Genomic DNA, 12,150 nt, shown 5'->3' with positions numbered 1-12,150 from the left:
CTCATAAAACATTATGCTTTTATACAGTGATAGATTTTATTGGCCAGGATACTGTTTAGAAATATTATAGCTATATTCATAAGATTAGTCTCTTTAAATCTATGTATTATTGTCGATTTTTCATATTATTATGCTACATTCATAAAGCAAATGGGAGTGTTCTTTTCTTTACCATGATCTGGGTTAATAAACTTGGATTCAAGTTTCCTATCTGTCACTAATTATCTATGTAACCCAGTAAGAGAAGTGAGTTCACCATTAAGAATTCAATAAAGAATGGATGGAAGTGTGGAGGCACGGAATTCCATGGCAAGATCTCTGATAACCCTTTTTAAATTATACTTTTGCATATAGAAGATCATAGTTCCCATTACATCCTATTCTATCACACAAAATTATACACCAAATAGAAGCAAATGTTCTTTCAAGTTAACTCAAGTTCTATTTGTAAATACTATCTACAACTTCAGAGATAAGCCTCTTAGCCTGTGAGGCATACACCGCACCCCAAAACATAAGCCAGAAAGATCCAGAGGTGTGGATATATTCTACCAACAAAATTATGAATACTATGCAAAGGTAAAAAAGTAAACCCTGGGATTTCCTCTCTGGAGTCCCCTTCCACACTCTTCGTGGAAGTTTTTGGGGTTTTGTTTGTTTTGTTTTGTTTTTCTAAAAGTAAATCCCTTAAGAGGCTGAGACAGAAGGATTGCATGAAGCCTGGAGTTCAAAAGCAGACTAGGCAACATAGCGAGACTCCTTATCTAAAAAAAAAAATGTTTAAAAATTAGTCAGGTGTGGTGGTACAAACCTGCTGTCCCACCACTGAGGTCAGAGGCTAAGGGGAGGATCGCTTTGAGCCCAGGACTTGGAAGCTACACTGAGCTATAATTACACCAGTGTACTCCAGTCTAGACAACAGAGCAAGACCCCATCTCTTAAAAAAAAAAAAATAAGGTCGGGCACGGTGGCACAAGCCTGCAATCCCAGCACTTTGGGAGGCTGAGGCGGGTGGATCACGAGGTCAAGAGATTGAGACCATCCTGGTCAACATGGTGAAACTCCGTCTCTATTAAAAATACAAAAATTAGCTGGGCATGGTGGTGCGCGCCTGTAATCCCAACTACTCGGGAGGCTGGGGCAGGAGAATTGCTTGAACCCAGGAGGCAGAGGTTGCAGTGAGCCAAGATCATGCCATTGCACTCCAGTCTGGGTAACAACAGAGAAACTCCGTCTCAAAAAAAAATAGTAAATACAACAGCCTATTCAAAATCAACATAATGAGACTGTGTTAAAATGTAAACCAACTCTGAATGCTGATAGTGATTTTAAAAACTGAAGTTTTGGATAAAATAAAAAGAATAACGACGTATTTGGCAATAGATCAGATATATAATATAAAGCAGTCTGTAACAGCTCTATGTGGACCAGAAAAAGTTTTCATAGAAATGTTTAACCCAATGAGTGCTCCCAACACCACTCTGCTTATCAAGTGAGAAATTAAGCTACAGTGGACATTTTAACAGCAGTAGAGTAAGGATATGCAAATACTCCATGAGAATATGTTTATGAAGAAAGCCAGGAGCCTCTTACAGACATTTCCATATTCACCTTGGATTTATTCCTAGCAAATATCAAGGGTCTTGTGTGTAAAATTCTTCTGGGGGAAGAGATTCACTGCCAAATGGTCTGAATATATTAGAATTCAAAATTAAAAGGAGGCCAAGTTAATGGGTTTACATTACAATTCTTTCATTCCTCAATTATGTAAGTATGAAGTTCACATATGGTTACTTACTGATTAGGAAGGGGAAAAAACTATTTCTTCTATAAAGAAAACACTCTGGACTTTAATTCCAATTTTAGTTTCTTTTCTGTCATTTTTCTCTCATATATTTAGGGGAAAATTTTTACACTATTACAGAAACTGAATGGATCAACTAAGTAATAGCTAAGAATTCTATGCAAAAAAACAGGGGCAGAGGTATATACATATTTTGTGTATAGTAAGAAAAAATAACATTACATTTAGAAATAAAACTGAATTAATTTAAACAACATTATTTATAAATTTGGGAAACCTGCAAAAACTAATTCAAATTCTCTTTTAACATTTTTACTTTGTAGACAAGACTAAGAATTATTAAAACATTTATATAGAGTACCTTGAATAAACAAAAAAATAAGCAAAAGACTATATTTACAAATAAACTGTGTAGTAGACTATAGTATACAGGGAGTTTTTTGTTTGCTTAGTCAGACTTTCAAATCATCCTTCTGAAAACAATGGCCCATGTCCTCTGAGGAACTTCCTAATTCATGCAGTCCTCTTATCAAAAATGGAATCACTCTCCACCCCAACCCCAATAAAAGGGCCATCCAGGATTCTACTCTGGGAAAGAGAAACCATCTTTCTGTCAACATAAATAAAACCAGGAGGCTGAACTCCTCAAAAGTGTTTATTCTTACTCTTTTTTTTAACCAGCACATTGCCTGGTATACACTGCCAGATAGGCATTCAATAAGCTTTTCTTTTTAATAGGCAACTTATAACATTGGGAAAATTTCATTTCAGTGAAATGATAATCATGTTTTTGGAAACACTGAAATGAAATTTCACCTTACGTCACCTTATAAATTTTATCTCATTCTCACCTTGTTACAGGCAGTTAGATAGGCATGAGCAGGGCAGGAGAGAGCTCTCCCCAGACCCACTAAGAATATCAGGTGAAGGTTTTTGACAATTATCACAATGCCCCTCTAAAAATGATAATTTGGCAGTCCACCCAGGGCACCAGAAAGGCCATTTCCTGATGATCCACAGTATTAACATTAAAGTGTTATTTGAATACAGATGCCAGGAAGAAAAAACTTCCTAGGCATGATCCACTGAGAGATAAAATGGTGAAATATGACCTTCACAGTATACTCGACTAGAAAAAGGGAAGCAAGCCTCAGAAAGGCACGCATACAACTTCCTAAACACACTGCATTTGCTCCAAGAGCAAGGGAGGCACTGCGCAAACGGGAAGCCCACCCTAAGGGAAGAATCATGGGAAAGAGGCAAGCCTATAAGCCCTAGGATGAAGCTTAAATTCTCTCTTTGACCTTCAGGCACCCTCTTGGATCTCTTCCAAGTGAACTTTCTTTCCTGTTCTGAAGCCTTTTAAATAAACTTCCACTCCTACTCTGAGATGTGCCTCGGTCTCTTTTCCTGCTTTATATCTATCAAAGTCTTTCTTGTGAGGAGGCAAGGACTGAAGTTGGGGTAGACCTGCACAGATGTGCTGCTGGTAGCTCAGTGTAACGTGGATCTCTAATACTGGTAACAGCCTGACTCTGAATAAAAGAAGTTTTGTCCCGGCTTTTATAAGCCACCTCAGACTCTAGAACATGTTAGATACACTTAAGTGCTTTGGAAGGGCCTAAAATATTCTAAAAACATTCATGAGCTGTCGTAATTGCTGGGAAGTCTGGCTTCTGCAGACCAGTGTGGCTTCAAAGTAGTCAGATGACACAGATTCTGTGTCCCTCCCCTACCAGGAACCTCCAGGAAAACTCCTCTGGTTGATCATCAAGAGTCTTCCAAAAAGGCAGAGGGAAGACCAACAGACAGGGACTGTGAACTCCTCCAACTGGCCCAGATCTCACACAGCTGTTTATCAGCAGTTTCACGACTAAGCATGTCATACTGGAAGTACCTCTTACCAGGAGAATATTTCCTGCTTCCTATAGATAATTTCCAGTACAGATAATTTCCTACAGATAATTTCCAAGGAAAGAAGTCCAGATAATTTCCAAGGAAAGAAGTCCAGATAATTTCCAAGGAAAGAAGTCCATTCATAAGAGAAAATCAGATAAAACAAAGGGAAGCATACCTCAAAAACAGAACTGCCTGAGAACCAGATCCAGTAAAGCCTGAAGCTATTCCTTCTCACTCTGAGTAGGTACATGATCTATATATGTCCTTGTTTAAGTTACTCTGAGTATGAAATTCTGTCAGTTACCCATGAAAGAGGCATGTTAACTTATTTGTTTCCATCTACTAAAGCAGGTTCCCAGGAAAATCTATTACTTAATAAAATGAATTTACCTTCATCCAGAAAAGCTGGGGAAGAGGGTTACTAATTAACTAAATCTTGTGATACCTAAAAATCATCACACGTGACAGGCAGTTTTTCAAGAATTTAAAAATATATTTTAAAATAAACTTTTAGTGTTAAATAAGGTAGTTCACAACTCACCATAAAGTCACTACAATTGCCACTATCATTTTACAATTTTACAAATGTCTAAATATAAGCATATAGTTACTTTAAAAAATCAATACCTTTTTCAACTCAATTTATCTATTTACCTGTTTATATACATTTTTGTTTGTTTTAAAGAGTAAATCTACAGATTTCATTGGTCTTTTGCCACAAGTTCCAGAAACATATTTGGTCTGATCAGGCCATACTCATATTCGGGCTGAGTACAAGAGACTCTAAAATTCCATAAATAATATTAATTCTAAGGTAATCTATATTTCCCAAGTATATTTAGATGAAACTGTAAAAGATATTTAACATTTGAGTTTTTCTATATTGGGTGAGGTTTTTAATTACTTTTTTTTAATTTCCTGAACATATTTAGGAAAAGACCATCTTGCTGGCCTAGAGCTAGCAAAACTTCAATTTCAAAAAGTAAAATCTGGATATCTATTCATTGCTCTCAAATGATTCAGAAAAACATAATTATACACATACCTGCATATATACAGTAAGAGAGAGAGAGAAAGGCAAATATGGTATAATGTTAATACTTGAGGAATCTGGATTAGTGTATTCAAGCGTACTTAGTATTACTCTTGAAACTTTATTGTAAACTTATTTCATCAAAATTTACAACTCAGGATCTTGTTATCATATGATTAACAGGGTAAAGGATGATTTTTATAAGAAAATTTATTTGCTATCTGTGAACTTTTTTCAAATCTTTGGCCTGTTTTGTACTTAGATTTTCACACTTACCTTACTCATTTCTAAGAGTTCTAAGCTTACAAAGTCTTTATTTGATTTCATAGTTCTTCAGAAAGCCTTTGCCTTTTCACTTAGGTTTATGTGGTATTTCAGATGATATAATCTATCTAATGTCACCGTGAAGTATTTTGCTTTTATCCTACGGTTGTAAAGCTTTACCTAGCTCAAGTTTAAATATCCACCTGTATTTGCCTCTGGTTTGAAAAAACAAACAGAGGAAAAGGTGATAGAAATATATAGTATAGTTGAACTGAGAAATTACTTATATACTTCCTAATCTGCTGCTCAATTTAAGGGATAAACATAATTCTGATGAGTTTAATCTTTTTAACGTCACTATGTGCTTCATCTCTGTGATAGCTGTGTAGTTACCACAAAAGGAAAGATTAAAGAAGTAGACATGTGCATGAAAATGTTTTTCAAATACTTAGACTAAAATGTTTTACAAATTTAACACCTTTGTTAAACTTTCTCTGTACATTGGGTGATACTTAAATGTAATGTGAACCTAAAATTTTATCTGTCATGTGCCAAAATCTAACAGTATTCGTGCCTTTTATGAGTCAGACATCAACTCTCTATGTAGAAGACAATGAATATCAATGGATATTTAGGAAGTCAGAGAAATTTTAAAAAGCTATTCTATGTAAATATCCTGAATCGAAGTTTTCCATTTAGAAACAGTATACCGCTGTGGTTAAGACTACTAACAAGATGGGTTCAAATTGCAGCTATGCTGTGAAATAGTTATGTGATCTAAATGTCTTTGTACTTTGGTTTCCTCATCTGTTATCTAAAATACCAATACTTATTATGTCATGGGATTTGGGGAAAGATTAAATGAGTTAATACAAGTGAAACATTTGGAATTGGGACTGCTCCATCAAAGTACTCAATGCATTAACTATTTTTTAGAATTGTGTCATATATTTTAGTCTCATCTAAAAACGACGTCTGCATTTTGGTCAAAGGGAGTAAAAACTATAAAGAATTTAAGATTAAAACCTCACAAGTCAGGGTTCCATTGTAATTCTTCACTAAATGTATGGCTTGTATGCATCTAACAACAAAGTAGATAAATAAATAACACAAAAACTACCGGGAATGCAGGGATAACATCATTAAAAATACAGACGCACTGAAGCTTCTTATAAACCTTTTTCATTACGAAACAGTCCAAGTACAACAAAAAAATAAAAACATAAAGAAAAATATGATTAACAAACTTAAAAGCAATACTATGAATACTTATATCCCTAAATAGAGAATATACATTTTTATAGTAATAGAACATGGACAAAAATCTTCCAGGTACCTATTCACACAGAAATCATAAACTTATTCAAAATAGTGTGGCTAACATTGTTTTATCACAATCCCACAAAATCAGAAATAAAAGTAAAATAATGATGAAAAGTATTAAAACACTTAAAAATTCAGAACTCATTAATAGTATGGCGATTCCTTAAAGAACTGAAAGTAGATCTATCGTTCAGTCAAGCAATCTCACTACTGGGTATTTATCCAAAAGAAAAGAAGTCATTATATGAAAAGGCATATAACTGAGTGTGATGCCTCATGCCTATAACCCCAGCACTTGGGAGGCCGAGGCAGAAAGAGGATCACTTGAGCCCAGACCAGCCTAGACAACACAGTGAGACCTCATTTCAATTCTAAAAGAAAAAAAAGACACATGCATGGGCATGTTTACAGCAGTGAAATTCACAACTGCAAAGATATGGAACCAATCTAAGTGCCCATCAACCATGAGTGGATAAAGAAACTGTAGTATATATACGCCATGGAATACTACTCAGCCACAAAAATGAACAAACTAATGTCTTTTGCATCAACTTGAATGGAACTAGAGACCATTATTCTAAGTGAAATAACTCCGGAATAGAAAATCAAATTCCATTATGTTCTCACCTATAAGTGGGAGCTAAGCTATGAGGATGCAAATACACGAATTTTGGGGACTCTGGGTGGGAGGAGAGAGGTGAGGAATAAAACACTAAATATTGGATACAGTGTACACTGCCCAGGTGACAGGTGCACTAAAATCTCAGAAGTCACCACTAGAGAATTCATCCATGTAACCAAAACCACTTGTACCCCAAAAGCTATTGAAAGTTTTTAAAAAAATTATTCATTGATAATCATGAGTAGAATGAAATCAAAACAACTTATATCAATGCTATTGATAAAACACTTCAACCCAAAACAATGGGATATAGAGACAGTTATACTAACAGAAATATTGCATCCATCTCTCCCCTTTTATTCAAAAAGGAAAGTAATTACTTTTTTAGAGACAGGGTCTCTCTCTGGCACCCAGGCTGGAGTGCCGTGGCACAATCATAGCTCACTGTAACATCAAATTCCACCTCAGCCTCTCGAGTAGCTGGAATTACAGGTATAAGCCACCAAGCCTAGCAGAACTCAGAAATCTCTTTTTTCTTTTCTTTTTTTTTTTTTTTTTTTTTTTTTGAGACAGAATCTCACTCTGCCACGCCACCAGGCTGGAGTACAGGGGTGCAATCTCAACTCATTGCATCCTCCACCTCCCGAGTTCAATCCATTCTTCTGCCTCAGCCTCCCGAGTAGCTGGGACTACAGGCACGCACCACCATGCCCAGCCAATTTCTGTATTTTTAGTAGAGACGGGGATTTACCATATTGGCCAGGATGGTCTCAATCTCCTGACCTAGTGGCCAGCCCTCCTCAGCCTCTCAAAGTGCTGGGATTACAGGCATGAGTCACCGCACCCAGCCCAGAAATCTTAATAAAAAAATTTAGTAGTTGTTTTAGTCAGCTCAGCCTGTTGTAACATCAATTTCTCACAGTTCTGGAAGCTGGGAAGTCTGAATCAGAGTACCTGCATTGTCAGGGTCCTGGTGAGAGCTCTCTTCCTGGCTTGCAAATGGAAGTCTTCTTGCTGTTTCCTCAAATGCAGAGAGACAGAGACAGACAGAGAGACAGAGAGAGAAAAAGGTATAGCTCTCATGTCTCTTCTTCTAAAGGTACTAATCTCACCATGAGGGCACTGCCTTCATAATCTAATCACCTCCCAAAGATACCATCTCCAAATGCCATTATATTGGAAGTTAGATCTCCAATATATGTAGGGTTGGGGGAGGGACAGAGAACACAGTTCGGTCTACAGAAGTACTTTTAGTAAAAGTCTTATAAAATCAGAAAAACAACAGAAGAAAATAAGCCCAAAAAGATGAAACATAAAATTGGTCAAGAAAAAAATTCAACATAATGAAATAAAAATAAACTAGCCAATATAAACAATATTTTTTAAAGCTCATACTTTTAAAGCTCAATAAAATAGAGAAAGCCCTTTCAAATCTATTCGTGTAAAAAAAAAGTTTGTGTATCTGTATCTGTGTCTATGTCTGTGTGTGCATGATTAAAAACAAGAAAGAAACATTCCTGAGAAGTTAAAATAATTATTTAAGAATGTATATAAGTATATGGCAATCAATCTGCTAACTTTGAGAAAAGAGGCAATTCCCTAGAGAAATATAAAAGTTATTAAAAACTGATCCAAACAGAAGTAGAAAGCATAAATGATTTCCTTAGAAGAGTCTGAAATAAGAATTTAAAAGCTACATTTTTCAAGAGAACAGAATCAAGTGATTTCACCAATTAGTTCCATCTAATTTCTAAGGAGCAAGGCATTCTAGTATTATTTAAACTATCCTAGGTCATAGAAAAATATTAAAATCTCTCCAATTTACTTAAGAAATTAACAATATCTTAATACCCAACCTGACAATGGACCAAATATACACAGAATTCAATGCCATTAAATCAAATATATTTTTCAGCAATGTATCAAAAATTCTTAATAGTCTACTCAGTAGAGTCCATTCTAGGAATATAAGAATGGAGCAATATTAAGAAATGTCTCTTCATAATTAATTACATCAAAAAACTGAAAAATAAACCATATAACTATAATAATGAATGATAAAAAGTATTTCATAAAACTTAGTCATTCCTCATAAGAACTAGGTAATTCAGTAGCCAAAAAAAAGTATTTAAATAAGGTAATACTTCTCAACAAAAAACATTAATACATATAAAAATAGACTCTTAATCTAGCAAAATGCCTAAACTACAGTGAAATTTGGTAGTAGGAATTGAGATGAAATGACAAATTTGAAATTTTACATATATATTCAAAATATATATATATTCAAACTTATAAACATAAGCATACATATATCTATGTAGTATACATTCACACATATAAATACCACCAAATTCATATATAAAAATGCACATGTATCCTTTACAGAAAACATATACATATACCTAATTATACATTTGCATTTATTCTCTGTTAAAATTACTAGCTTACCTGTTTGGGGTGTCGAAACAAGGAATTCTTATAGAAAATGTCCTTAGCCTGGCTCCATGTACCATCAATGATGATAATTGTAGAAGGATAAACAGGAGAATCTAATATAAATTCTTCCAAATTAGCAGCTTCAGCCCCTGGATATAATATTAATGTACCAGACTTCTGGCAAATAGTTGAAAGTTCAGGATCTCTGAAAAAGTTTTTTTAAAATATATCTTTATTAGCTTGTGAGAAAAAAGTTTTATTATGCTTACTGAATTTCCTAATAAAAATTTTCCTTATCTAGTCATTTCTAATCAAACTATATATTAATTAGTTCATAAAGCATGAATTTAAAAAACTCAAAATTTTGTGTACTCTTTACTGATTTATTCACCACAATTCTGCCACTCTCCTATAGGCTTTCCAATCCTCACTATTCTCTGTTAAAGCTTTTCCATCCAATTGCCAGTGCCATAATTTCAGCCCTTCCAAAGAATTCTTCCTTTTCTCACTAGCACTTCATGGGTAATCTGATCCCCTTTATTGAAGCAAACAACCCACATTGCCTAACAATCCTAGCAAAATCAATCAGATCAATCCCAGGACAAAACCTAGTAGCAATGGAAGAACCATAAAGAGAAGTTAGGCTGCATAGGCAAGCTACATTCTCAAATTCACCTTTGTTGAAGCCAACTAAACATGGCCTGAGAAGGACTCCAAACTTCCAGATTTGAGACCTTGTGGATAAACCCTAACCTATCTTAACAGGCAGACAAGATTGAAAACCTAACTTAGGAGTATGCACCTGCAACAATGGCTGAGACTTGGCCTATCCCAGTGGCCATACTTCAAACACTCACAGACTGCTAAGTGTTCAAACTGCATTCAAAGAAGGTACACGCCAACCTCTAACCAATCCGGATGTTTCTGTACCTCACTACTGATTTCTGTACATCACTCCCGTTTTATTTATTTATTTATTTTTGTCTATAAATTTATTCTGACCACAAAGCATCCCTGGAAAATCTCTGAATCTGCTGTGATTCTGGGGGCTGCCCAATTCATGAATTGTTCACTGCTCAATTAAATTCCTTTAATTTGGCTGAAGTTTTTCTTATAACACTTTATATTAACTATTGAAGGAAATCAAAATATTTCACTTCAAAATATACTTATTTGACATATGTTGAGATGGCTGTTTAGAGGGCCTGCAAACAGCAGTAGCCTTGCAAAACTGTTGCATCTATAGAGAAAAACAGATGGCAGCCAGGCTTTCTCCAAGCACCTTCCCTTGTCCCGATCTAGGATATACTAACTGAAAGTCTGACAACCTTAATGGTCTAAAAGAAATATTTACCCTCTATTTTCTATGAAGGATGCTATCTGTGCAGTTTCATCTGCATAACAAGACCACTTTCGTTAGCCAGGCCTCCTCTTCTTCCCCTCTCATATTTTTTTGCCATCATAACTGGCTTTGCCATGCTCTAAGCCCCTATTCTTTCTGTAACCTCAAGATGGCATAAAAGCATCAACCATCTGGCCATTTCTTTGAGTTCTCATATTTTGTAAGACTCCCTTGCACGTTAACAAATTTGTATGCCTTTCTCCCTTTAATCTGCCTTTTGTCAGATGATTTTCAATAGACCTCCAGAGGGTAAAGAGGAAGGTTTCCTTGGCCCCTACCATTATCCAGTTCAGTTACAGGGGTAGCTGATTCAACATTCATTCAAAAATGTATCCAAGCATTTTGGTACTGGAGATAAACGATGAATGAGCCTTTCCCCACAAGCAAAAAACAAAACAAAACAAAACACTCCTTTTTTTTTTGAGATGGAGTTTCGCTCTTGTTACCCAGGCTGGAGTACAATGGTGCAATCTCGGCTCACTGCAACCTCCGCCTCCTGGGTTCAGGCAATTCTCCTGCCTCAGCCTCCTGAGTAGCTGGGATCACAGGCACACACCACCATGCCCAGCTAATTTTTTGTATTTTTTAGTAGAGACAGGGTTTCACCATGTTGACCAGGATGGTCTCTATCTCTTGACCTCATGATCCACCCGCCTCGGCCAACAAAACACTCTTAAGGGGAAGAGACCAATTATCATTTTTCTTTGAAATATGATAATTTGGATTTCCAATTTCAGCTCAGACATAAAGAGCTTGAAAGTCATCAAGCCCATTTTCACAAGAAAAATGCTAAGGAACTGAAAATTAACAACTTTTCTTAGATCCATTAGAGAACTGAGGCCCCAGGGAAATACTCCCGAAACTGGAGAAACAAGGTCAATACAGAGAACCAGAGCCAAATCAGTTTCCCAGAGAGCAGAAACCACTAAAGCCAGTAACTGGTAGGAACACTTAAACAGTCAGTGACAAATTACTGCATGCTGAGTATGGACTAGCTTGAGAGTTAAAACTCATGGGGACCCAGTATTAAGAGGAGGGTTCATACTTTCCTAATCATTACATCCAAGAGTCCCCTAGGTTCTCCTAGTGAAGATCTGAGAAAAATCCTGTTGTGTCTAGGGAAGGGAAAGGTGAAAAGTAACCATCTTGGCTGGGTGCAGTTGCTCACGCCTATAATCCCAGCACTTTGGGAGGCCAAGGCGGGTGGATCACTGGAGGTCAGGAGTTCAAGACCAGGCTGGCCAACATGGTGAAACCCTGTCTCTACTAAAAATACAAAAAATTAGCCAGGCATGGTGGCAGATGCCCGTCATCCCACCTACTCGGGAGGCTGAGGCAGGATAATCACTTGAACCTGGGAGGCG

General features: G+C 36.1%; 1 protein-coding gene across 3 annotated transcripts in view; it reads right to left on the bottom strand.

Moving 5' to 3' along the window:
• Positions 1 to 12,150, bottom strand: part of DTWD2 (DTW motif tRNA-uridine aminocarboxypropyltransferase 2) — a 185,079-nt gene that overhangs the window by 116,911 nt on the left and 56,018 nt on the right. For 2 of the 3 annotated variants that reach the window (XM_008991641.5, XM_054252024.2), the window contains exons 4-5: positions 9,397 to 9,589; positions 7,900 to 7,959 (exon numbers count right to left, since the gene is read on the bottom strand). In XM_008991641.5, coding sequence (XP_008989889.2) covers positions 7,900 to 7,959; positions 9,397 to 9,589 — 253 coding nt within the window. The remainder of the gene's footprint in view (positions 1 to 7,899; positions 7,960 to 9,396; positions 9,590 to 12,150) is intronic. The other variant, XM_002744675.6, reaches the window with a different exon arrangement.

This window comes from Callithrix jacchus, chromosome 2 (genome assembly GCF_049354715.1).
Source record: "Callithrix jacchus isolate 240 chromosome 2, calJac240_pri, whole genome shotgun sequence".
NCBI classification, from domain to species: Eukaryota; Metazoa; Chordata; class Mammalia; order Primates; family Cebidae; genus Callithrix; species Callithrix jacchus.
Note: the sequence above shows the minus strand (reverse complement) of the source record. Positions and strands in the feature narration are given on the sequence as shown.